This window comes from Thamnophis sirtalis, unplaced genomic scaffold (assembly GCF_051295495.1).
Source record: "Thamnophis sirtalis isolate CommonGarterSnake01/CBP01778 unplaced genomic scaffold, rThaSir2_p1.2 scaffold_4, whole genome shotgun sequence".
Taxonomy (NCBI): domain Eukaryota; kingdom Metazoa; phylum Chordata; class Lepidosauria; order Squamata; family Natricidae; genus Thamnophis; species Thamnophis sirtalis.
The window spans coordinates 118,305,216-118,331,676 of record NW_028261384.1 but is presented as its reverse complement, the minus strand read 5'-3'; the positions used below and the strand labels follow the sequence as shown (position 1 = coordinate 118,331,676).

At 46.1% G+C, this 26,461-nt stretch overlaps 1 protein-coding gene across 1 annotated transcript in view; it reads right to left on the bottom strand.

Moving 5' to 3' along the window:
- CACNG6 (calcium voltage-gated channel auxiliary subunit gamma 6) overlaps positions 1-25,886 on the bottom strand; it is a 62,277-nt gene extending 36,391 nt beyond the window's left edge. The window contains exon 1 of the mRNA XM_014052460.2: positions 25,377-25,886. Coding sequence (XP_013907935.1) covers positions 25,377-25,701 — 325 coding nt within the window. The 5' untranslated portion in view covers positions 25,702-25,886. The remainder of the gene's footprint in view (positions 1-25,376) is intronic.
- Positions 25,887-26,461: the final 575 nt, after the last annotated feature.

The window sequence follows — 26,461 nt, the reverse complement described above, 5'->3', positions numbered from 1 at the left end:
CCCGTCGGCTGGCACGGGAGGACGCAACAGGGAAAATGATAGGAGGGGTAGGCCTGTTGTCTGCAAGCATCCCCAATAGGGGCTTGTGGTCAGTGAGAATAGTAAAGGGACGGCCATAGAGATAGTGGTGGAACCTCTTTACTCCTGCAACAGTGGCCAGCACCTCCTTATCCAACTGGTTGTAATTGCGCCCAGGTTTGGATAAGGTGCGGTGTAAAAAGCAAGGGGAATCTCTGACCCGTCAGGGTATGCATGGCTCAGCACAACACCAACCCCAAAGGGGGAGGCATCACAAGTGAGTAGCAAAGGTAGGCGCTCATCAAATTGGACTAAGACGGGCGGGGAGGTTAAAGAGTGTTTGACAGCCACAAGCGCATGTGCCTCGCGGCTAGTCTAAACCCAGGGAACGGAGCTGTCCAGCAGTCGGTGGAGCAGCTCCGCAAGAGTGGCCTTATGGGGGATGAAGGCAGAGTAAAAGTTGAGGAGGCCCAAGAAGGTCTGCAACTCAACCTTGTTAGTAGGGGTAGGAGCAGCTAGGATGGCCTCAACCTTGGACGGGGCCGAATGAATGCTGGCCTGGTCAATCCAATAGCCAAGGAAGGGAACAGCAGGCACCCCAAGTTGACATTTGGAGGCCTCCAAACGGAGGCCAGCGGCGCAGAAACGCCGCAAGACCGTCCATAGTATTTTAACTAGTCCTGGTCTGTCCACCGCGGCGATCAGGACATCATCAAAATACGAGGTGACCCCAGGGATGCCATGGACCAAGCGCTCCACGAGTCTCTTTAAAATGCCTGGGGCCACGCTAATGCCAAATTGTAGGCGGTGGCATTTAAAAGCCCCGTGGTGCGTGACGATTAGCTGCGCAGCTGCGGAGGCGTCATCAACAGGCAGCTGTTGATACGCCTGCACTAAATCTAATTTGGCAAAACATTTTCCCTTGCCTAGGGCATGTAACACATGTTGGACCACAGGCACCAGATAAGGGTGGGCCTGCAGGGCCTTGTTGACGGTGGACTTAAAATCACCTCAGATCCTAATGGATCCATCGGTTTTCAAGGGAACCACAATGGGGGTCTCCCAGGGGGCAAAGTCCACCAGCTGCAGAATGCTCTGTGCCAGAAGTTTATCAAGCTCCGCATCCACCTTAGCCTTCAACGCGAGGGGCAGGCACCTCGCCTTCAGGTGAATAGGAGCGACTGCTGGGTCTAGGCTGAGAGAGATAGGGGTACCAGTATAGCAGCCTAAAGTGGGGGAGAAAATGTCTGCAAATTCGGAAAGGAGGGAGGAGAGGTCATCCCCTAGAGGCGGGGAGGAACAGATAGAGTGGATCCCAGCAATAGACAACCCCAGAGCCCGAAACCAATCCAACCCTTGAAGAGAGGCTAAGGGACTTTTAAAATCAGAAGGGGAAGGCGGGCCTGGAAGTTGCCATGGGAAATTAAGAAATGGCCGCAGCCTAACAGTAAGATAGGGTTCCCCTGGTAGTCACGTAAATGGCAGCGGGCGGGAAGCAGCTGGCTCTTATTGTAGTGGGGCAAAAGAGTGGGGAGGGAGTCCCAGGACATAATAGATCTAGCGGAGCCAGTGTCCAACTCCATAGAGCAGGGCTGGCCTTCCAGCAGAAGGTGGAGATGGAGCTTACCCCGAGCCCCCAGAGAGGAGGAAGAAGCTGAATCAACCAGCCACTCGAGGTACGCGTTGGCCGCATCCCTGACAGAGAGGCAATTTTGGAGGCAGGCAGGAGGAGGGGCCAGAGATAGGTAGGCAACAGCAGGCAGGCTTGACTGACGTTGATCCAGCAGGGTGGACTTGCAAACGGCCGCTAAGTGTCCCTTCTTGCCGCACTTTCGGCAGACGGTGGCGCGGAAATGGCAAGTAGATCGGGCATGCCTGCCACCGCAGCTGAGGCAGGAATGGCCATCCTTAGATGATAGAGACTGCAGGCTGTCAATAGCCAGATCCAGCTCGGACTGGAAGATGTCCGAGGCCTGCTGGCAGGAGATAGGGAAGGCAGGAACCTGAGGAGAAACAGTTTGAGGGAAATGGCAGAGATTGGGAGTGGACCGATCAGCCATTTCGTAGGCACAGGCATCGTCGACAGCTATTTTAAGTGTCAGTTCAGAGCGAGATAGAATCCGATGGTGCAGATGGACATCCCTGAGGCCATAAATAAATTGTTCTAAGAGGGCCTCGTCGCGGTCAGCGAACTCGCAATTAATGGTCGTAGCCACGTATTGGCTGATGGACTGCCCTTCTTTCTGCATGCAACGGCGGAAGAACTGGCACGGCGCAAAACGGGAGGGCACAGGCTCGTAGTGGGTCTTCAGCCATGACAAGAGCAGGTCTCATGACACAGAGTAGACTGGGGTGGGAGCAGAGAGAGCTCGAGCAGTAGCGAACATCTCCGTCCCACAGTAATGAAGAAAAATGCTGCGCTTCCTGTCAATGGACAGATCAGTTAGATCATGGGCTAGAAGAAAGCATTCAAAGCGTTCCATGAACACGTCCCATGCCTCAGACTCCAGCCAGAATGGCGAAAAAACAGTAGCAGCAGCCATGGGAGGCACGCAGTAAAGATCCGGTTCTCCAGCCCTCGTCGCCAGTTTTGTATTTTGAGGGACACAAACTGAGGAAACTGGTTAACTGTAACAGGAACCTTTATTTAACACTAGAACAGACAAGACAAACAACCCCCCCGTCTGACAGCTATTTATACCAGGAGCTGTCAGGCAGGGAACCTATGGGAGAGTCCGGTTTCTCCCACCAGCTGGCAGACACGTCCTGGCCAATCAGAGGCACCCTGCACAGCGCCATCTGCTGGCCAGGACACAACAACTCCCACCCGGTCACATGGCTGGCAAGCCACTCCCACAAAGCAGACCACACCTACAGAAGAGGTTCTAAAAATTTTTGAAACCCACCACTGAGACGTAGGTATTAAATATTTCACTGTATGTATTTCATGAACCTAGATAGTTCTGGATCAGTCTTGCTGCAGTTGGGAAATGGCAAATCTGTCCCAAATTTCCCACCACCAAACTTCTCACAGACTCATAACAGATGAAGATAGAAATAAGAGAGACCAATAAAGGAGAATATTTGTAGCTCAGGGTTCAAATAAGGTAGTGATGCTCTCTAAACTTGGTTATTTTCTTGCAGACATTTCATTAGCCAAACTAGGTAACATCTTCAGTGATAGGCAGTGAGATAATTATTTGTCAGCATCCCTCACCTATTCCATTTGCCTTTTAAGCATCTAAAGCTAATTACTGCACTGTTGTTTAATTTTTCTTTCAATCTCTCCCCCCCTCCCCATTTCTTATTGTCTTGGTTGCTAATCTGACACTCAAAAGCTTTCTAGTTTGTTTGTAAGATTGCCAATGGTGCACTTATGAATGTGCTACCGGGGTGGGGGGGAGAGGCTGAAGACTGTCTTGATGCTCATCATTAGCGCATTAAATAGAATAGAATAGAATAGAATTCTTTATTGGCCGAGTGTGATTGGATGCACAAGGAATTTGTCTTTGGTGCATATGCTCTCAGCGTAGATAAAAAGACAAGATTGAAGGTTTCTTCCCAAATTCTTTTTTATGTGGAACTTTTGCAATCTTGGCTAAAATGAGGAAGGTTGGATCTTCTACATAAATTTAGAAGGGGATGGTGCAGTGGTGGGATTCGATTTTTTTTCCCTACCAGTTCTGTGGATGTGGTTTTGTGGGTGTGGCAGGGGAAGGATACTGCAAAATCCCCATTCCCTCCCAACTCTCAAAATTTCCACTACTAGTTCTCCAGAACTTATCAGAACTGGCTGAATACCACCTCTGGGGGGTGGGGGGTGACAAAAGTCAAGATGGAAGTCACAGCTGTGCCATCAAAGCCCCTCCCCTTTGGAGTGCATGTAAAATGAAAAAGGCCAGGGCTTTGATCCACACAATTAAAGCTCCACCCTTTTTTTAACCTACATTGTAGATATGATATGTAGTAAAATGAATGGACTATGATTATGTGGTTGTGGGCCCTGGACATAACAGAAAAATCAGGGCTTAGTGCTAAGGCCATATGTCTGACTTAGCACATCTGCCCTTTTTAAATTTTCTGACATTCAGGTTGAGAGGATGTAAATACAGTTAGTCCTCGACTTACAACATTTCATTTAATAACCCTTCAAAGTTACAATAGCACTGGAAAAAAAATGACTTACAACCATTTTTTCACATACACACACGAACTGTCGTACCATCTCCATGCTCATGTGATCAAAATTCAGACACATGAAAACTGGAATGTATTTATGATGGTTGCAGTGTTCCGGGGTCACCTTTTATGACCTTCTGACAAGCAAAGTCAATAGGGAAACCAGATTCACTTAACAACCGTGTTGCTAACTTAACTGCAGTGAATCACTTAACAATTGTGGCAAGAAAGGTCGTAAAATGAGGCAAAACTCACTTAACAAATGTTTTCCTTAGTAACAGAAATGTTGATCTCAAATGTGGTCATAAGTGGAGGACTACCTGTATCGCTAACATTATGGCAATTGTTCCATAGGCAGATATAGTCCACAAGGTCACCCATGTATGCTTGCCTCTAATTATTTCATTTAACATTTGGCAAGGAGACTGAATCACAAGACTTGACCGACTGCAGCACAGGTATCTTCGACTTACAACCATTTGTTTAGCGACCACTTAAAATTGCAATGGCAGTGATGAAAGTGACGTACGACTGGTTCTTGCACTTATGACTGTCACAGCATCTTTATGATCATAAGATGGCCCAATGGTTAGAGCATCAAATTTTGGTGCTGGGCAACTACGTACTTACAAGTGCAGCATCCCTGGATCATGTGATGGCCATTTGCGATCTTCCAAGCCGGCTTCCAACAAGCAACATTATTGGGGAAAGCTGGATTCCCTTAACAACCACATAATTCACTTAACAACTGCAGGGATTTGCTTAAACAACTCTGGCAAACAAAGTCATAAAACTGGGTGTGACTCACTTTAAAGCTGCCTTGCTTAGCACCAGAAATTCTGGTCCAAATTGTAATTGTAAGTCGTAGTCATATAAGCCTGTATTTTAATGCGAGTTTGATCAGCCAAAATCAGTAGGGGAGATTTTTCATAATTGGCAAGATGAACGTCAGCACCAGCTACATGCAGCGCATCAGTGTCACATTCCCGGGGGCCAGCGGAGGAATTGGTTCCTTTCGTGGCAGGGCAGGATGGTGTGAAATTTCAGCGTGATGCTTTGGATCTGGGATAACTGCCACACATATGCCAATTGTGAGGCAACAAGTAGAACTGGAGGCGAAGACTTTGATCCGGAAAGAAGAACAAAGGCAGCACAGCTGCTCTAATCAAACTGAAACGCCCCCACAGCTGCATTTCTTTGCAGAGAGAGAGATATGAACATCAGCACAGCTCAGCAGCCTTTTGTTAGAAGTCAGCTTAACTGTACTATAGAGAATTTAAGATGGAAGATGAATAACTTATCGTCTAACTCAGAACAGGGAAGGAAAACCAGGCTTGGCGGTAGGGATGGAGGTGGGGTTGAAAGGGGAGCTTCTCACAAATCTTTTAAGCTGAGCACGTTATAGCGCATTCAGACAGAAACACTGCTATGGGATGTCTGATGGAGATTCTCCGTCATCCAGTCATGGTTGTCCCAAAGATGCTTTTTCAAGAGGCAACTGGACTTTCTCTGTGTTTCCTTGAAGATGTTTCACTTCTCATCCAACAAGGGTTGTAAGCTTGAAGACCAATTTTAAGTCACTTTTTTTGTAACTTCAAACAATTGCGTGAGAAGTTTTATTTCCAAATATATTTTATTCTTTATAATGTTTCCATCTTCCCTTAAAATATTAACAAAATCCACAATTGTCTGAGAATAAGTAGATTCATTAGATAATTGACAGTTAAGATGAAACTAAGTTAATCAACTAAAATTAACAAATTTTCTCAAACCCCTAAATAAATTATTCAGACCTAATCCACATATTAATCCACAAACACAGAATTAATTAAAGTATCTCAGAGGAAGTGTATGTTCACAAGAATGAACATACCTACACACACACACACAAACAGACACAGAGCCAGTGGAGGGTTCCAGATCTCATTGCAACTGGTACGGTGCAACAGGGCCCGACGTCCCCCACATGCATGCACACAGCAAGTGCACAAATGCACGCATTGTGCACATGCGTCCTTACCTCCACAACACCTCTGCGATGCCTCCACAACGCTCCAGCTACTCATCAGAGCGTTGCACAGGCGTTGTACGCTCCATGCATGTGCACGGAAGCGTCGAAGAGCTCAAATACAGGTAAGGAGCTCGTGCAAGCGTGTGAGCTCTCTGGAGCACCATACCGGAACAGTATCCAGTGCTCTGGGCAGGCACTGGTATGCCCGTACCGGGGCGTACCACCTGCAATCCACCACTGACACACACACAGACACACACACACACACACACATCAAGTGTCCCCCTAGAATCAGCATATAGAGTCTATATTATAGACACTTCCACACCCCAGACAAGCTCCCCCTATAAAAATCTGTTGCTGTACCCCATTTCTAAGCAGCCTGCCCCTGAAGGCAAACTCTTTTGTTTTAGGAATAAATATTTCTTCTTTCCTCACTTTTAAGTATGAGGAGGCGCTGAGGTAACTAACAGGAACCTTTATTGACAACTGGTAATACAACAGCAAGTTCAGTACACGTGTGCTGGACAGCGCCGCCTGACAGCTATTTATACTGATAGCTGTCAGGCGGTCGACCAATGGGGTTGCTGCAATTCTCCCGCCGTCCGGCAGCTGTCAGGCGGTCGACCAATGGGGTTGCTGCAATTCTCCCGCCGTCCGGCAGCCGCGCCAGGACAAAATGCCTGGGTGGCCCTCATGGAGGCGACGCAGGACCAACTGGCGCAGGGCAGGCGGCACCACCACCTGGGATCCTCAGAGAAGGCATCCCTGGACTATGGAGAGTTCGGTGCGGCGGCAGAGGAATGGCAGGAACTCGGGACCCCAAGAATCCGCCGTCCAGCCCCGGCGAACAGCGTCCAAGATGCGGCGAAGGAGGGGGTCGGAGGAGGTGGACTGGGCAATATTGGAAGCAGAGAGTGGCAACTCCAAGTCGTCAACGAGGAAGATGCCAGAGGCCACGGACGAGGCAGGGTCGGACACCTGGGCGGGAAGCGGACAGCAGCTCAATGCGTCCGGGTGGCCCATATGCTTACCCGGCTGGTAGTGCAGCCTGTAAGAATAAGCGGCGAGGAATTCGGACCATCGGGACATATGGGGTGACGGGGGGTGGCACGATCCCCTGCTAGAATGCTGAGAAGGGGTTTGTGGTCTGTAAGGAGGGTGAACGGGCGGCCGTAGAGCTAGTGATGAAACCTCTTCACTCCAGCTACGGCCACCAAAGCCTCCTTGTCCAGGTGGCTATAGTTCCGTTTAGCCCTGGACATGGTGCGCGAATAGGGGGACGCATCACAGGCCAGCAGGAGGGACAAGTGCTCATCATACTGAGCAAGCACGGGGGCAGCTGTCAACAAGCGTTTGACAGCCGCAAGCGCATGCGCCTCACGGCTGGTCCAGACCCAGGGGGCGGAAGAATCTAACAAGCGGTGAAGGTGCTTCACTACCAATGCCTTGTGGGGAATGAAGGTGGCATAGAAATTAAGCAGCCCCCAAAACGCCTGAAGCTCCGCCTTGTTGGAGAGGGTGGGGGCATTGGTGATGGCCTCCACTTTGGCGGGAGAGGGGTGGATGCTACGGGCATCCACATGGAAACCCAAGAAATCAACGGAGGACACCCCAAATTGGCATTTGGAGTGCTTCAGGTGAGACCTGAAGCGCGGAACCTGGACAAGACAATCCTGAGGGTGGAGATGAGTCCTGATTGGTCCGGGGCGGCAATCAGGACATCATTGAAATATGGCATCACGCCAGGGATGCCATGGAATAGGCGCTTCATGAGTCCCTGGAAGAGACCGGGGGCAACGCTGATGCCAAATTGTAGGCGCTTGCAGCGAAACGCACCCCGGTGCATGACGATGGCCTGGGCGGTGGCAGTTGCTGATACGCTTGGGCCAGGTCTAACTTGGCAAAGATCTTGCCCTGGCCCAAGGAATACAGCACATGCTGGATGACGGGCACCAGGTAGGGGTGGCCCTGCAGCGCCTTGTTGACTGTATTTTTGTAGTCAGTGCAGACCCTCAGGGAGCCATCTGACTTCAGACGCAGGACAATAGGGGTCTCCCAAAGGGTATGATCCACTGGCTCTAGAATGCCCTGGGAGATGAGTTTGTCCAACTCGGCATCGACTTTAGCTCGCAGCGCCAAGGGCACCCTGTGAGCCTTGAGGCGAATGGGTGCCACCAGGGGATCTAAGGTCAGGGAGATGGGAGTGCCCTTATAATGGCCCAGGGCATCGCTGAATACGTCAGCGAATTCCGAGATTAGCAGGTCCAGATCGGAGGCCAGCCTGAGGGAATTGACACCGGTGATGGACAGGCCGAAGGCACGGAACCAGTCCAGCCCCAGGAGAGAGTTCAAGGGATTCCACCACAATGAGGGGCAAGGGACCCTGTACCCGGCCATACTGGACCAGCAAGGTGAGGCACCCCAGGACAAATGGAAGTCCCCTGATAGTCCCTGAGGTGGCAAGGGGCAGAAGAAAGTCGGTCCCATCTGAAGCGGGGGAAGAGCTGTCTCAGAGTGTCCCAGGAGATGATGGATCTCGAGGAGCCTGTGTCGAGCTCCATGGTGCAGGGTCGGCTGGCCAGTAAGACGTGGGGGTGCATCTTACCGCAGCCCCCTGGAGCAGTTGAAGCGGAGTCCAGCAGCCATTCGGAAGCAAGCCCCTCGGGTTCCGAGACGGCATAGCACCCTTGACGGGAAGATGATGGAATGGACGCAGGCCGGCACCCGGCAGGAGCTCTGGCAGGCCATAGCGTGGAGGCAGGGGAGCAACACACCGCGGCGATGTGCCCCTTTTTTCCACACTGGCGGCAGAGGGTGGCCTGAAATCGGCAGGATGAACGGGAATGGCGGCCACCACAACTGAGACAGGCCCCGGCATCTTTGAAGGAGAGGGACCAGAGGCGATCCACCAAGAGATCGAAGTCGGAACGAGGGTCTTCTGGGCCCACCTGACAGTGGATGGAAGCAGGAGGAAGAGAAGCTGTGACCGAAGGAGGGAAATGGCGAAGATCCGGCGTGGACTGGCTGGCCATTTCATACGCTCATGCCTCATCAATGGCGATCTTCATAGAGAGCTCCGAGTGGAAAAGGATGCGGCGGTGGAGATTTATATCTTGGAGGCCGTATATGAACTGCTCCAAGAGCGCGTCATCCAAGTCCAGGAACTCGCAGTTGATGGCAGTGGTGCGAAGAGCTGCCACATACTGGGCTATAGACTGGCCCTCCCGTTGGGTACAGCGACGCAAATGTTGGCGCCTGGCATAGCGGGAGGGAGCTGGCTCATAGTGAACCTTCAGTCGGGACAGAAGAACGTCGAACAGAACTGAATGGGACAGCGAAGGAGCTGACAGGGCACAAGTGGTGGCAAACATTTCAGCCCCGCAATAATGGAGGAAAACTTCTCGCTTTTGCCCCTCAGGAAGATCGGTGAGACTGTGGGCCTGGAGGAAAATTTCGAACCTTTCAAGAAAGGCGTCCCAACTCTCCGCCTCAGGACAGAAAGGCAAGAAAGAAGAAGCAGCAGCAATGGCCAGGACGTGCACTGGGTCGATGTCACTCATCCTTGTCGCCAAGTTTTAAGTACGAGGAGGCGCTGAGGTAACTAACAGGAACCTTTATTGACAACTGGTAGTACAACAGCAAGTTCAGTACACGCGCGCTGGACAGCGCTGCCTGACAGCTATTTATACTGATAGCTGTCAGGCGGCCGGCCAACGGGGTGGCCGCAATTCTCCCGCCGGCCGACAGCCCCGCCAAGACCAATCAGCCTCTTGCAAGGCGTGGCTTGGCTGCTGGCTGCGTCAAGAGGACGCAACACTCACAGCTGTCTGGGTCTCATTTTTATTTATTCTTGCTCAGCTCCAGCTCAGTTGGGAACCTCAATTTATTCTTCCAACAGTCACTAAAAGAATTTTTGTAAATCAAGGACTATGTGTAGTAGAAATTTTGTAGAATGGACATCAATAATAGGAGTCATACAAGACAAGGTGATGACTGCTTATCAATATATATGTCACATGCACTACATATCTAAAAGGGACGGGGCTTTAATGGCCCAGCTGTGGCCTCCATCTTGACTTTTGTGACCTTCCCCCAATGGGTGCCTTGTAGAAAAGCCAACCTTCCTAATTTCAGCCAAGGTTGCTAAAGTTCCATATAGTTTTTCTCTTTTTTTATCCAGTTTTAGTTCCCAGAGAACTGGAAAATTATGTTTAGAACAACTAGTTTGTATGGGTTGGTGGTCCTGGGACTCTTTCATGGGACTTTATTTATGATCTTCCTTCATCCAAGGGAAGTCAAGTTCAGAAAGACTCCAGGGCCATCTACCATCAAGACACCGAGCCTACTCACCTTAACACAGATTTTCTCAACTGTGGCCACTTGAAGTTGAGTGGAATTACAACTCCCAGAATTCTGCTGGCTGGGGAATCCTTCCATCTTCAATTCACCAAAATTGAGAAACACTAATTTTGACAGACTTATTCTACTGTTTTCCATGTTGCAAAACATCAAGTAGAATTATCAACATCACAAATAATTATTAGGCTGGTGGTTTTTTCTATTGGCACTGCAAATGGTTTCACCGAAGATTGAGAGTGATAAAAGCTGGTGATGATAATAATGATTATGTTGATAGGATCTCTCCAAGATGACAGGGAATGTTGTTGTTAGATTTATACTTCTGGGTATCTGTTGCTGGAGAAGACCAGCAACCATGCTGTTATTACTCTTATGTCCTGCTGCATGTAGTTATTTTCATTGGTATTTGGTTGGCTGGCCTGGATAGGTCTTTCTCATTAGTTTATAGCTCTTCAGATAAGATCTCCTTCTTCTGCCCTATTTCTTCTTTGGTCCACACAGCTAAATACTCCTTAGTAGCTCTGTCTAGCTTACACTGACCTGTACTTCACTGGACCACTCAATACAGGTAGTTCTCAACTTTCAACCACAACTGAGCCTAGATTTTTTGTTGCTAAGCAAGACAGTTGTTAAGTAGGTTACAACCCATTTTACTTTATTTGCCACAGTGGTTAAGTGAATCCAAGGGTGGGCTTCAAAATTTTTAGCAAGGGGTTCTCTGCCCGGTTGCTGGGTGAGCGTGGCCATGGTGGGTATGGCCTAGTTGACCTCATGCACCATGGTGGGAGAGGGCATTTTTGCACTCTCTGGGCTTTGGAGGTTTTCTTTGAGCCTCCGGGAGGGCGAAAACAGCCTCCCAGGCTCCGGAGGCCCTCTGGAGGCTAGAAACAGGCCTATTTACAACCTTCCCAAACTCCCTCCCAGAGCCTTTGCACGTGCCTGGCACTTACCTGCATCCAAAACGGTCTGCGTGGGGACTCCTGGGAGGGGAGATGTGGGGCGGGCGGCCCCAGCCAGGAGTGGGATTTGGGGGTTCTCTGAACTGCACAGAATCTTAGCTAGAGGTTCTCCTGAACCCAGAGATGAATTGCTCTCAGTTCAGCCGGATCGGTCAAACCAATAGAAGCAGCAGCGGGAGGCTCCGCCCACCTGCCTAGACACTTCTGCGCATGCACAAAAGCTGCGCATACATGCGAGTGCACCCAAACCGGTAGTAAAAAAATTGGCAACCCACCACTGCCCGAACCCCTGTGAACCCCCAACAGCCTATCCCTTAGTGAATCATGCCGTTGTTAAACAAAACTGGCTTCACCCATTGTCTTTGTTTATCAGAAGTCATCTGGGAAGTTTAAAATGGTGACCATATGACCCTGGGACAGTACAACTCTCATAAATACCAGTTGCAGTTGCCAAGTGCCCAAATTTTGATCATGTGACCAAGGGGATGCTGCAATGGCCAATAATTGTGAAAATCTATCATAAGTCATGTTTTTCAGTGCCATTTGTAACTTCAAATGGTCACTATACAAATGATTGTAAGTCACTAATGATTGGAAGTTGAGGACTACGTGTAACATTGGAGACCTGCTTTGTCCTTTTGTGATCTTAGAGTAACACAAGCCAGTCCAAGCCAAGTGATTCCGCATCACCTCCACGTAACCTCTTTCTGCATTAAAACGTGGCTAGAATGTAGCAGGCCACTTTTGCTGACTGCTGGCTTCCAGCAGTTCAGCAGTCTGAATCTCACCAGGCTCAAGGTTGACTCCGCCTTCCATCCTTTTGAGATTGGTAAAATGAGGACCTAGATTGTTGGGGGTAATAGGCTGGCTCTGTAAACTGCTTAAAGCACTGTAAAGTGGTATATAAGTCTAAGGGCTGTTGCTATTGCTAAGCTTAGAAAAAAATATTCTAATTGGAGAGAAAAGCTCAAATGAGGTTTTCTTGCCTATTAGAGAAAGCAACTAATTGACATTGGGTTCAAGATCAGGTGTAGACTGTTTGTTAACTTGGGAAATTGAAAACATGCCTTAGAATAGAGGAAGGCAGTAGTAAGCCAGTTCTGTCTGCAAGGAAACTACATGTGTATGTTCACCAAGTCAAATTGAATGAAGTTTGACTCTTACTTTTTCCATAGTATTGAAGGAAATCCACCATCTTAACTCCGTGCTCCCAATATTTTGCAAGCCACACATACCGGAATAATTTTGCAAATCGAGTAGCATATATCAAATATAGAAATGTAGTCCTTAAAAAACAGGAAACCTTTCAAAAATGAGCTTAAATATTTGGCCTGGCTTTAGTTATTATGTATTACTCTGTTGGAATGATAAATATGATTGCACCTTAAGTTTTTGATCTCTCCTCTTCCCATTGAATTTGGCATTGATGGCAGAAATTATAAATTGAGACGGGAATGGGTATTTAAAAAAAAAATCTTTTGCTATGACATCTCATCAACGTCCAAAATTAAAAACTGTTGAAAGTGATGAGATTAGTTTTAGTCCAGGGATTAAACAAAGGATATGTATGCCACAGATGATACTTTGACTCGTCTTAGTGACAGGACTAGTCTGATGCAAAACAGCCTGTATGCATAATTGCAAAATTCCTGAAGAAAGGATGGGATATAAATGAAATGGAACATAACTGAAAGCTATGAACAAGTGTCAACATTTCTGAAATAGCAGATGCAATTAAGAAGTTTTAGCCCCGGCAACACCTGTTCCTCCAACGACCGAAGTACTCCAAAATAATCTTGTCTCTTAATATCTACCCCAGCTGAAGATCCCTAAGAATTTCTGTTGTGCTTCAAATGAAATTTAGAAATTAAACCCAAGCAACTGCAAGCATTAGCTATCTCTAAAACTCACTGAGCAAACAGTAAAGGAAAAGCGAATGTGCTTAGATTATAAATGGAGATCTTAGCAGGAGTCAATTTGTGTGATTTTGCAAGACAATCTGCACTTTATGAAAATGAAAAGGGAAAAATGGGCCTTCCTGTCTCCTCTCCCCACAAAGGTATTGAAATAGAATTGTTCATGATGTAGTTCTGTGTTTCTTAACCTTGGCAACTTAAAAATATGTGCCTTTCAACTCCAAGAATTCCCCAGCCAGTATCTGGGGAGGAATTCTAGGAGAGGAGAATTCTGGGAGGTGACATCCTCAGTTTTTAAAGCTGCCAAGATTGAGAAATACTGCTTTGGTTAATATGTAAGGGAAGGAAATCCAGAGATGGTAAAATCCTTGCACCTTAATTAGTAGTTTCTTGGGAAGATGTAGATGAAGAATAGAACCTGGGGGGTGGAGTGAAAGGGGGGAAATCAGCCTAGAATTGTTATGCAGTCACAAATGAATTAAGTTTAATGCTCCTTGAGTGCCATTAGCTTTTATCTAACTCTGTGGTGAAATTCATTTTTTTAACTACTGGTTCTGTGGGCGTGGTTTGGTGGGTGTGATGAGGTTTGGTGGGCGTGGCCAGGGAAGGATACTGCAAAATCACCATTCCCACCCCACTCTAGCCAGCCAGAGGTGGAATTTGCCGGTTCTCCGAACTACTCAAAATTTCTGCTACCGGTTCTCCAGAGCCTGTGAGAACCTGCTGGATTTCACCCCTGATCTAACTCTTAAGCATTTGTTTACTGTTAATTGAGAATATTTCTGTGCATAGTCTTTAGGAATAAATCAGTTTAATTGAACCTTTATATGTGGATCTGATCTTTCATGCCTGACAAATCATTTGACAATGACTGCTTTTGTGGCAAAAGGTTGAGAAGATCAAGATCCCTTTGTGCATGTGTGCCACCATGATAACCCAGATGTGTTAAGATTGGACCATCTAAAATCCAGGAAAAGGAGTGTCTGAACAACGTATAAGAATTTAATGGAACTAGTTCTCATCTAGTGATCATAATTGGGAATAGAAATTCAGTTATTAAGCAAAGCGGTCACTAAATGAAATCAGGGCTGTGTTTACAATTTTACTTCTCTTTTGTTTGTTTTACAGACCTGCACAGGTTGAAAATGGCTTGCAAGGTTTCTTTTTGATCACTGTTTTAACTGTGGATAGTTGTTTTATGAGACAGTTACTAAATGCGGGCTACCATTACATTCTTACTGTATTGTAGGGAAACCTTGGAAGGGTTTCATGCCTTTATGCTGTTTATATTCATGGAGAAAGGAAAGAGGTGCAGTCAATAATGCCACCTCTGAATTCTTTATCTTATGCATTTCTTTGTACATAAATAATTTGGAGACAGATAGTTAAAAACCTTGGTATTTTCTCAGGAGAAATCCAGTAAGCCATAGGTATCAAGATCACCCTCTAACACAGTGGTAGTCAACCCGGTCCCTACCGCCCACTAGTGGGCATTCCAGCTTTCATGGTGGGCGGTAAGGGTTTGCTGTAACTCTGCTTTATAAATTTTATAAAGTAAAGTTGCTTCCCTACTTTATAAATCACCATTAATGTGGAACTGGTGGGCGGTTAGAAAATTTTACTACTAACAGAGATACAAAAGTGGGCGGTAGGTATAAAAAGGTTGACTACCCCTGCTCTAATATGTTATCAAAAATAAATAGCTATAATGGTTTGATTTCCTTAGAAAAGTTGGCAAACCAAGAAGAATTTAGGCCAATGGTTGACAGTTTCAAGTAAGGCAGAAGAAACAGTGACAAATTAGAGCAGTATTTCCCAACTTTGGGAACTTTAAGATGTGTGGACTTCGACTCCCAGAATTCTCCAGATATCCATGCTGGCTGGGGAATTTTGAGAATTGAAGTCCACATTTATTTTGGCAACTATCCTCCCTGGTACTTCCTGGTTCTCTTTGGGCAGGGGATTGGGCTAGACTAGGTCTCTTCTAGCCCTATGATTCCATCTGAAGCTTTACTTACGTCCCTGACATTCCTGAATTTTTCTATTAAACCAAGATGAAACTAGAGGTTACCCACTATGGCAAGGCTAAAAGCATAATGAATGAATGCACTCATGCCTGCTGCACCAACACGTTCATTTGTTCTTCTGAAGTGTGAATCTCTATCAAGCTTTCTAGGGTTAAGGGACACAAATGGTTTGGAAGCAAATTATGGTTGCAAATTTCTGTCTTTGAGTTACTATTTTGTTGGTTACTTGTCTAGAATAACCCTCTGACCTGGTTAACACATTACACAAAGCCATAATTTTTTTTTGGGGGGGGGATTTAATGCATGGTTTGAATCTCACTGCAGTCAATTCCAAAATAATGGCTTTCACAGCATATTTTTGGTCATTTAAATGCCACCAAACCAATACAATACAATAGCAGAGTTGGAAGGGACCTTGGAGGCCTTCTAGTCCAACCCCCTTCCTAGGCAGGAAACCCTATACCATTTCAGACAGGTGGCTATCCAACATCTTCTTAAAGACTTGCAGTGTTGGGGCATTCACAATTTCTGGAGGCAAGCTGTTCCACTGATTAATTGTTCTAACTGTCAGGAAATTTCTCCTCAGTTCTAAGTTGCTTCTCTCCTTGATTAGTTTCCACCCATTGCTTTTTGTTCTACCCTCAGGTGCCTTGGAGAATAGTTTGACTCCCTTTTCTTTGTGGCAACCCCTGCCACTGCTATCATGTCTCCCCTAGTCCTTCTTTCTCTTAAACTAGACATACCCAGTTCCTGCAACCGTTCTTCATATGTTTTAGTCTCCAGTCCCCTAATCATCTTTGTTGCTCTTCTTTGCACTCTTTCCAGAGTCTTCACATCTTGTGGCTTTTCGAAGCCACAAGCTCTCCTCCCTTATCAGCTGAGCCAAGGAAATAAGTAAGTGTTATGTCAAAGCACCTGGTATGTCCAAATAAGCTTGTGGCTTAGTGGCTAATACAACTGCCTAACATGTAAAAACAGCCCCGGTTCAAATCCCAGTAAGGGTATGGCTAGCTGATGAGAGCTAAATAGCTTGAATTAGATCTATGCTAGTCTTTTATTTATTTATCAGCACAAATGCAACATATATATGTGCGTGTGTGTTCCTTGACTTATAACAGTTTATTTAGTTACCATTCCAAGTTACAACTGGCTCATATTTACAACGGTTGTAGTGTCCCAGGGTCATGTGACCTTCTGACAAGCAAACTCAATGGGGAGGCCAGTTTCACTTAACAACAGTGTTATTAACTTAATAACTGCAGTCACTCACTTAACAACTGTGGCAAGAAAGATTGTAAAATGGGACAAAATTTACAACTGTCTCACTTAGCAATAGAAATTTGGGGCTCTATTGTGATCATAAGTTGAGGACTACCTCTATATATATCCTGGCTCTTTTACTCAGTGGTGGGATTCAAATAATTTAACAATTGTTTCTCTGCCTTTATGGCCAGCTGGGTAGGTGGGGCTCAGTGGTCATGTGATTGGGTGGGGGTGACCAACTCAGTCACTCAAGTCGATGGGCGCTTCGCCTTAACTGTTACAATGGGATAAGGGTTACCTGGAGAGGCAGTTTCTGTAAGCAGGGCAATAAAGATTAGGCTAGAAACAACACCAGAATGTTTCCTTCCTGCCTTCCTTACAGGATTAGCCCTGTAAAGTGGAAAAAGACAAAATGAGATTTCTTCCAACAACCGGTTCTCCCAACTGCTCATAAAGTTAACGGTTCTCCCGAATAGGTGCAAACTGGCTGAATCCCACTACTGCTTTTACGCCCAAAAATATCATGCCTCTGACTAAAACTTCCTTCCCACACGGTCTCTATTTCTTAATCCAGCTATCAGATACCTGTTTTATCATTGACTTTTTTTAAATCACTTTTAATGCCAAACAATGTCAATTTCTGTGAGTGCAGATGCTTGTATGAATTTCTTAAAGATATAGCTAGAAAGGACAATGGAAAAGGTATCAGCCAAATTGTCAACACATATAGCACATAAATATAAGAAACAAATAACTTTTTAAGGGAGCAGAGAAACAACAGAGACATTTACAATTGAGCTAGAAATACACAAGAGGCATCAACAGAAATAATCGTATATAGGCAAACTCCGGGAAGAAGGACTACACTAAAACCCTTTATCATTGTAGAATGATAGAAATATTATATTCTCAAATATAAAATATATATAGAAAAATCATATATTCAAAATCCAACTCCACTAGAAAATGAAGTACTGAAGATAATAGGCCACCTGTCAAACAGGAGAGCACCAGAGGAAATATCAATGAAGCCGTATAAAGCTGCAGAAAAAGAGGCAATTAAAGTGCTCATAATTGCATGTCAATGAATATATCAGTGAATATGAAATGAAATTGTGTGACCTAAAAATTAGGAAAGATCACTGTATATGCCTACGCTGAAGAAGACATGCAAGAAAATGTGCAAATTACTGAATCACTGCCCTAATTTCTCACATAGCAAAGTATTAATTCCCCCCCCCCCCAAGTAAGGAGCCATAAATGGGGAGACAAATTTCAAGCTAACATGAGAATGATAATAAAGGAAAGGAGAAAATACAAAAAAGAGGTGGAATTTTCCCCCCATTGAATTGAAGGCTAAAGGTACGTCTGAACAAAGTGATTCTTCTAAGGAGTCTTTAGGAAGAAGGAGAAAAGGGAAGAAGAGGCGGAGGAAGGGGGGGGGAGGAGATATAAGAACAGATTTCAGAGAAATAGAATAGAATATGAAATATAATATAGATATATATTCCCAGAACATACAGCGAATGGAAATGATGACAGCAGTAGTTAAAATGTGAAGGTGAAAACAATGATTTGAAATACACAGATGATATCAATTTCTTAGCTGGAGGTAAAGAAAATGTAGATGAGCTCTTAATGAAAGTAAAATGGAAATTAATATTTGAGGTTATAGTTAAATATTAAAAAGATCAAGATCATGTCAACCTGCAGGCTTAATGAATAAATAAATGATAGACGATTTTATTTTTGTGGGTCCAAGAATAGAATAAAGGAGGACAGTTTGCTGGAATAGAAAAATAGAATTTAAGCTTAGAAATATAGACAATAACAAGGTTAAGCAAAATTATTAAAGAGAAGGATTGCTAGAGTCATGGATATTTTATTACTAGATCAGTGAGGGCGAATGTTTTTCTGCTTGGGTGCCAAAAAGGCGTGCATGTGTGCGTGCCCACACCCCTAATGCAATGCCCCCCCCACATATGCACGCACAACCTGCTTGCACTTCCCTTCATGCATGCACGCAGGTCTCACTGAAGCTTTCAGACTTCCAGTAGGCCCATTGGGGCATTTTTCGCTCTCCCCAGGCTTCAGGAAAGCCTCCTGAAGCCCGTGGATGGTGAAAAACAGGACCAACGGGCCTACCAGAAATTTGGAAATGAACTTCTGGTTTGCCTGTTGGGCTGTTTTTCGCCCTTCCCAGGCTCCGGAGGCTTTCCTAAAGCTGGGGGGAGTTTGTAAATGGCCTCACCCACCCTCCAGGGGGCTGACATAGGGCAACACCTCATGTGCCCTCAGATATGGCTACACACGTGCCACAGGTTCGCCATCACGGTACTAGATGGTTTCATGTAAAGGTTCGACAGCCATTTGTCTAGGATGAAATGAGGTTTCCTTCCCTGGGTGGGAAGTTGGACTAGAAGGGCCCTTTCAACTTTCTGATTTTAGGTTATTTAATAAAAAGAAAATTGAATAAAGGAAACAATACAAGTAGTCCCTGACTTAGGACCACAATTGAGCCCAAAATTTCCATTGTTAAGCAAGACAGTTATTAAGTAAATGTTGCCCTATTTTACAACTTTCCCTGCCAAAGTTGTTAAGTGAATCATTCAGTTGTTGTTTTTTAAAGTTTTTTATTTTTTTATAAATATCTCAAATCAATGTGTGAAAAGTGTAGCACTTGGGTGTCATACATTCTAATATAAATAAAACTAATAAAGTTAATCATAATTATTACATTCACTCAACTTACATATTTCTAATAATAATACACATTTATATTAGGTTGCAGTCTATCATTGTTCAATCATTCCACATTTTCTTGTTATTACTTTCATTTTGTTATATAAAAATGTATACATTAATATTCCCCCTTCTCTTATTTCTATCACTTATTCTAGCTTTTAATCATGTCACCCTTTATTAAACAATTTTTTCTTTCTTTCCTATCACTTCTAATCATATCCCCTATCTAAAAAATAATAAGAGAGAGAGAGAGAGAGAGAGAGAGAGAGAGAGAGAGAGAGAGAGAGAGAAGGAAATCAGAACAACAACCAAAAAGAGAAATCATCCATCCATCGTCTATTGCCCGCTTCAATACTTTAATTGCTGTGCTTTAAAAAAAAAAGAAAGGGAAAAGGAAATCAAAACAACAACAAGAATCATCTATCCGTTGTCTCTTGCCCACTTCACTACTTTAATTGCTATACTTTCTTTTTTACTTGCCACCCAAATTCCTCATGCAGTTGTTAAGTTAGTAACACAATTGTTAAGTGAATCTGGCTTCTCCATTGACTTTATTCATCAGAAGGTCGCCGAAGGTGATCACATGATCCCAGGACACTGCAACCATCATAAACACGAGTCATGGCCAAGCCTCTGAATTTTGTTTACATGACCACGGAGATGCTGCTGATTGTGAAGAACAGAGTGACCGAAAGGAGGACCCCCACCAATCAATCCTGAATTAAACAAAGCGTGATTGCTTGCTCAAGGTAGTAATCAGCAAGTAAAATACTTAGGGCATGTCACAAGACCGATGATGGAATAAAAAAAAGACTCTGTGTCAATGGTGGGATTCAGCCAGTTTGCACCACTTTGGGAGAACAAGTTGTTAAGTTTCTGAAAAGTTTGGTGAACTGGTTGTTGGAAGAAATCATTAGGGCAGAGAACCAATTGTTAAATCATTTGAATCCGACCATTGCTCTGCATGATAAAAGTTGAGGGGTAGCACGATGGCTCTGCGGTTATGACGCTGGGCTTGTTGGCTGGAAAGCTGGCAGCTCAGGTTCGAGGCCCAAGCGCCATGTGACAGGGTGATCCCCTGTGTTTGCCTTAGCTCCTGCGAACCTAGTAGTTCAAGAACATACAAGTGCGAATAGATAAATAGGTGCCACTTATTAAATCCATGAGAGTCCAAGGAGAGGCTTGTGGTCTGTGTACAGAGTAAAATGCCGTCTGTAGAGATAATTGTGGAACTTTTTAATCCCAGACACAGCAGCCAGAGACTCCTTGTCGATCTGGCTGTAGTTCCTCTCGGCAGAGGAGAGTGTCAGGGAATAAAAAGCTATGAGGGCTTCTGAGCCATTGGGGAGGACATGGCTCAGAACTGCCCCCACACCAAAAGGGGAGGCATCACATGCTAATGTCAGCAGCAGCTTGTCACTGTATTGGACTAAGACAGCCGCTGACGTAAGCATGGCTTTGACAACCATGAACACATGCGCCTTGCAGCTGGCCCAACACCAAGCCGCAGATTGGTCAAGCAACCGATGCAGCGGCTCGGCAAGTGATGCCTTGTGCAGAAGAAATGGCACATAGAAATTTAAAAGACCAAGGAACATCTGCAGCTCTGCCTTAGAGGTAGGAGTGGGGGTGTTCCTGACGGCTGCTACTTTAGAGGGAGTGGGGTTGATGCCCTGGGTGTCCACAAGGAAACCCAGGAATTCCACCCTAGGCACAGCAAAGGAACATTTGCTGCGCTTCAATTTTAAGCCCACGCCCCTCAAACGATTGAGGACCTTCCTAAGGACTTTGATGAGCCCTGATCAACTGCGGGCAGCGATCAGGACATCATTGAAGTAGGGAACCATGCCTGGGAGCCTTTGGAGCTATCATTCCATGAGGCTCTGGAAGATCCCTGGGGCAATGGAGATGCCAAATTGTAACCAGCGGCAGCGGAAAGCCCCATGGTGGGTGATGATGATCTGGGCAGTGGCGACCTCCTCATCCACCGGGAGCTGCTGATAGGCCTGTGCCATATCCAGTTTGGCAAATATGCAGCCCTGCCCTAAAGATTGGAGCAGGTGCTGCACAACTGGAACTGGATATGGATTTGCCTGGAGGACAAAGTTGATGATCGACTTATAGTTGGCGCAGATCCTGATAAACCCATTGGCCTTAATGGGGACCGCTATGGGGGTCTCCCATTCAGCATCAACCTTCGGCCTCAAGGCAAATGGCACCCTGTGAGCCCTGAGCCTAATAGGGGCAACCTGGGGGGTCTAAGTTTAAAGAAATAGGGGAACTCTTATATTCACCTAAAGTGCTGTCAAAGACGTCAGCGAACTCAGAGATGATGTCTTCGACGGTAGTTAGTATGGTAGATGTTTGATGGACTCACATGAGGGACAGGCCCAACAAAGGGAACCAGTCAAGCCCCAATAGAGCTGGCAGGGGCTTCCCGACCACCAGGATGGGGAGCTTCCCATGGAAATCCCCATAGTCCACCCAAACAGCATAGCTGCCCAGGGTAGGAATTTGAGTCCCCTGGTAGTCTTTTAAAGTTGTATCTGCAGGCATCAGCTGGCTGCATGAGATGGCAGGGCACATCTTGGAGATGGCGCTCCAGGACAAAAGGGAGCAGGAGGACCACAAGTCCACCTCCATGATGCAAGGAGCCCCTTCGATGAGCAGGGAAATCATGATTTTTTTGTGTCAGCCAAAGCTTTGCTGACCGATGCAGCAGAGACATGGGTTCATGGTGATTGTGTAGCAGTCGTCCCTCTGGGTCTGCTGTCGCCGTTGCTGTCGGCTTGGAGCCGGGCAGTAGTCAGCTTGAGGCACCGGTGGTAGGGTAGTGCGGCATACATGAACGAGGTGGCCTTTCTTCGAACAGCAGCAGCAGGTGGCTGCTTTAAATGGGCAGGCAGAATGAGTGTGATTGCCACTGCAACCCAAACAGGCAGCCACCGCGGAACGTTTTGCAGCCGGTGGAGGCAGCCTCTAAGTCCTCCAGATCATCTAAGAGAACTAGTTCATCTATGAGGCAGGTTCTTTGAGATGGTGTGATTAGATGTTGGCACTGTTGTATTTCTGCCGTAGATTTTTCTGACAACTTGCCGGCTCTGGCTTCTTCCACTGCCTGTTGAAAGGTGATGTCTGCTTGGGCTAGCAATCTCTGCTTGAGGCAGACATCACGGACCCCACAGACGAATTGCTCGACCAGCGTGCCATCGAGGTCGATGAATTCGCACTGTATAGCCGCCGTTCAGAGACACTGTAAGAATTGGCTTATAGTCTCAGTGTCTGTCCGTACGCACTGACGGAAAGCGTACCGGCGGGCTATAAGGGATGGAGTTGGTGCGTAGTGGTTTTTTAGTTTGCCAATGAGTGTTTCCCAGTTCAACTCATAAACTGCCAAGGTGAAGCGAGAGCCCTGGCAGTGTTGAACATTTCGGGTCCACACAAGCCGAGGAAGTAACTGCATTTTCGGTCCAAAGGCAGCTGGTGGTAATTGTTAGCAATGAGGAAACACTCAAAGCATTCAAGGAAACTAGCCCAAGATTAGTTGGCCGAGCCGAAGGACGCGAATGGAGGCAGTGAAGCTATAGCAAGAAGAATCGCGCTGAGGTAAAAAAAAAAATTGTACGAAGAGGAAATTAATCAATTTTCCTTCTTCCGTAGCTACTCATGCTGGAACCTTCAGCATCCCACCTTCGTCGCCAGTATTAAATCCTGGACTGATTGAGGAGATGTGAGATGGCTGAGGTAAGTAGAATAGTGTTTATTTAACAGAACCAGACAACAGATAACTATATACAAGATTCAGCACCTCGCCCTGCTTGACAGCTATTTATACCGGAGCTGTCAAGCAGGGCGACCAATGGAAACAAAGCAGACAGCCCGCGCTTAGCTAGCCGCGCCTCAGCCAATCAGGCACGGCTAAGCTTTTGTTGACTGTCAATCGTAAGTCGAGGACTTAGGACTGATCGCAAGTCGAGGACTTAGCACCACTTTGGTGGGAAGGTATCAGCCCTCCATGACATCATGTTGGCCACATGACCATGGAAACGTCTTCAGACAGCGCTGGCTCAATGGCCTTGAAATGGAGATAAGAATGCCTCCCACCCCCCATAGCTCGCAATGACTAGCCAAATAACATTTGCAGGGACTCCTTTGCCTTTATGATAAAGGTTGGGGGGAAATGATGGATGGGATCAAAGAAAAATGTGCTAATTAGGAAGATTTACGTTCTAGGACCCTACAAGGGCTCTGAATTTAGACACTTATGAACTGATGCTGTCCTAATTTAAACAATCATTTTTATTGATTTGGTGGCCTCTAGATGTGTTGGGATATCAACTCCTATAATCCTCCAGGCAACAGGGCAACTCACTACAATGCAAAAGGATGGGAATCCACCCGGGTGCAGAAGGCTGTTGTTAAGACAATTCTACATCCAAAGAGGGAAACTGCTTACAGAAACCAGAATCTGAAAAATGTGCTAGTAGGGCCTTAGTCACCCATCATTAGCCGAAGGGAATAAATACTTCAGCAATTCTTCCCAGCAAGTTCTTTGCCTATCCTTGTAAAAAGACGCCAAGCCTGAAATCACAAGCCTCAATTATAAACAGTCTTGGTATATGTGGAACAGAAGGGGAGAAAGAGAAGAGAGGCAGATGCTGTGTATCAGTTTGGTTTTGTGAATAAAAGAGCAGAGTGAATATGTCTAAGCAGGAATATTAGCATTACTGTCAAGACATGACTGCAACAACGCCCTTCTCCACTGGTCTTGCTAGCTGGAACTGCTGAAAAGTGTAATTTAGTAAGCCCTGCAGTTATTCCATTTCATTAAGGAGAAGAGTCCCAGATTTACTGATGGCTGCTAAAACCTCATCTTCAAATTGCCACCATTACCTTGCCTGTGCCATGGACCTTATGATTTTATTATGCTTCCATGTAAACACTCTATAAGGAAATTTGTGTGACATCAGTGCCCACAAACAGCATGTGAAAAGCTTCAGCAAAGTCCCTTCCCCCGCACACATTTCCCTTCAGCTGCAAGATTCTCCCCATGAGTGGCAGCAACATCTTCATAAATTGCCAGGTGGCATAATAGTTAATGAGGAAGAAAGCACTCAGGAGCAGCAGCTGTTTGGCTGGCTAAGAGGAATCCACTGGTGATGGAGTGGATGGTGAATGGCTATAGAGGTGCAAAGTCTTTCCAATTACATGTGTACACATGTGTATATACGTGAGATAGAAAGAATGTGTGTGGAAAGTTGGATTGGCTTTTGTGGAGAGATGAGCCAGACATTGGTCTCATCTGTCTAACGTTGGCCTCATCCCAACTCCAGCCACATCTCCTGCAACACAAGTACAAGTATAAAGTCTTCCCGATTACATATCTTTCTCTGTGCGTGTGTTTGTGTGTATGTGAGACAGAAAGAACATGTGTGGGAAGTTGAGTTGAGAGGTGAGCAAGAGAGATATCTCATCTGTCTACTGCTGACCTCATCCTTCCCACTTCCTGGAACAAAGTAGAAACGCAAAGTCTTTTCAATTACATACATGTGTGTGTAAGAGAGAGAGACAGAATGTGTGTGGAAAGTTGAGTTGGGTTTTCTGGGGAGGTGAGAAGGGCAACAATCTCATCTGTCTTCTTCGGGGCTGGCCTCATCCATCTCACCTCCAGGAGCATTTCCTGGAACACAGGGGACAAACTCCTTGCAACAACAAAACTGTTCGTACGAAGGAGCAGCAACGGGACATGGAAGGAGAAGAAGACCAGAAGAAGACACTGGAGAAGCTTGCAAAGTTGACTAGTCCAAACAGAGTTGGAGAACAACTTTCAAAGAACTGCTGAAACTTAGCAAAAGAGAAGAAGAGCAACTAGGAAGGGAATTCAAAACAAGCTTACCGCCAGGCAGCTCCGCAGGCCCGCAGGTGTCTCTCTCTTCTCCCACATCGTAGACCCAGAGTTTCTTGTAGCAGAATTTCCACAAGCCGAAGTGGGCGGCCTCACAGATGGCAGAGTGGTTCTGTTTGTAGGTGTTGAGTTCCACCCAGAATTCTGTGCCTACCGCCAACACCGTCAGGGTCATCCCCACGATGGCCACAAAGAATGCCAGCTTGATCTTGCCTTCCTGCTCGTCCGTCATAATTTTCTGCCGTTGGGTCTCCCCCCGCCTGCGCATAGCTAGGCGCTCCTCCCGGTCCTGAAGGAAAAAGTTGGGCCACATCATATCCCCTTTTCCTGATCCCTGCTGGTTTAGGGAATCTATTTTGCCAGGGGGAAAAAATAAAAGCTAGTTTGTCCGCTGCCTGTTAAAACACCCAAGCTCTGGGCCAGGTTTTGTGCCTAGGTCCGTTGCCCAGCTTTTTCTGAGTTTTATCTAGGTCAACACACTGCAAGCAGTGCTAAAAAGTTGTCGAGCGCTCTCCCTGCACCCCTGTCTTTTCGAGGCAGTGCCCCCAACTTGGCAGTGAGCATAGCAGCTACCTCAGCCACCCTGGTGCCTTGGCAAGCCTACAGAGCACCTGTTACTGTTTCTCAGCCACCATCCATGCAGCGAGGGTTATTTTAAGCTGTGAGGTTCATAGACAGTCTGGATGTGTTTGTGTGCAGGGGTATGGCGCTCTTAAAAAAGCAAGACACTTAAATTGGATCCTTTCAAGAATGGGGGAGGCCCTCTTGCGCCAGCTGCCCACTCCCACAGCGCCCCCTGTTAGGCATGGAAGAGGCTCAAGGCACTTTCCTTTGTCCCTCCACTCTTTGGAACTTGGTTGGCTTCCAATAGCCCTGGAAATCTTCTCAATGTGCCGACTGTTTATCATGGGTAAACGTTTCAAATCCTTTTGTTCTCCCCATCATGCATGTGCTTGGTGGGGTTTGACTTGAGGCAATGAATTATTGTGCTGGCCTGGTTTATTATTTTCAAGTCCTACAAAGAAGTTGGATGTCTGCTGGAGAAAGCATTGATTTATTTTCAGAGTAGGGTACTT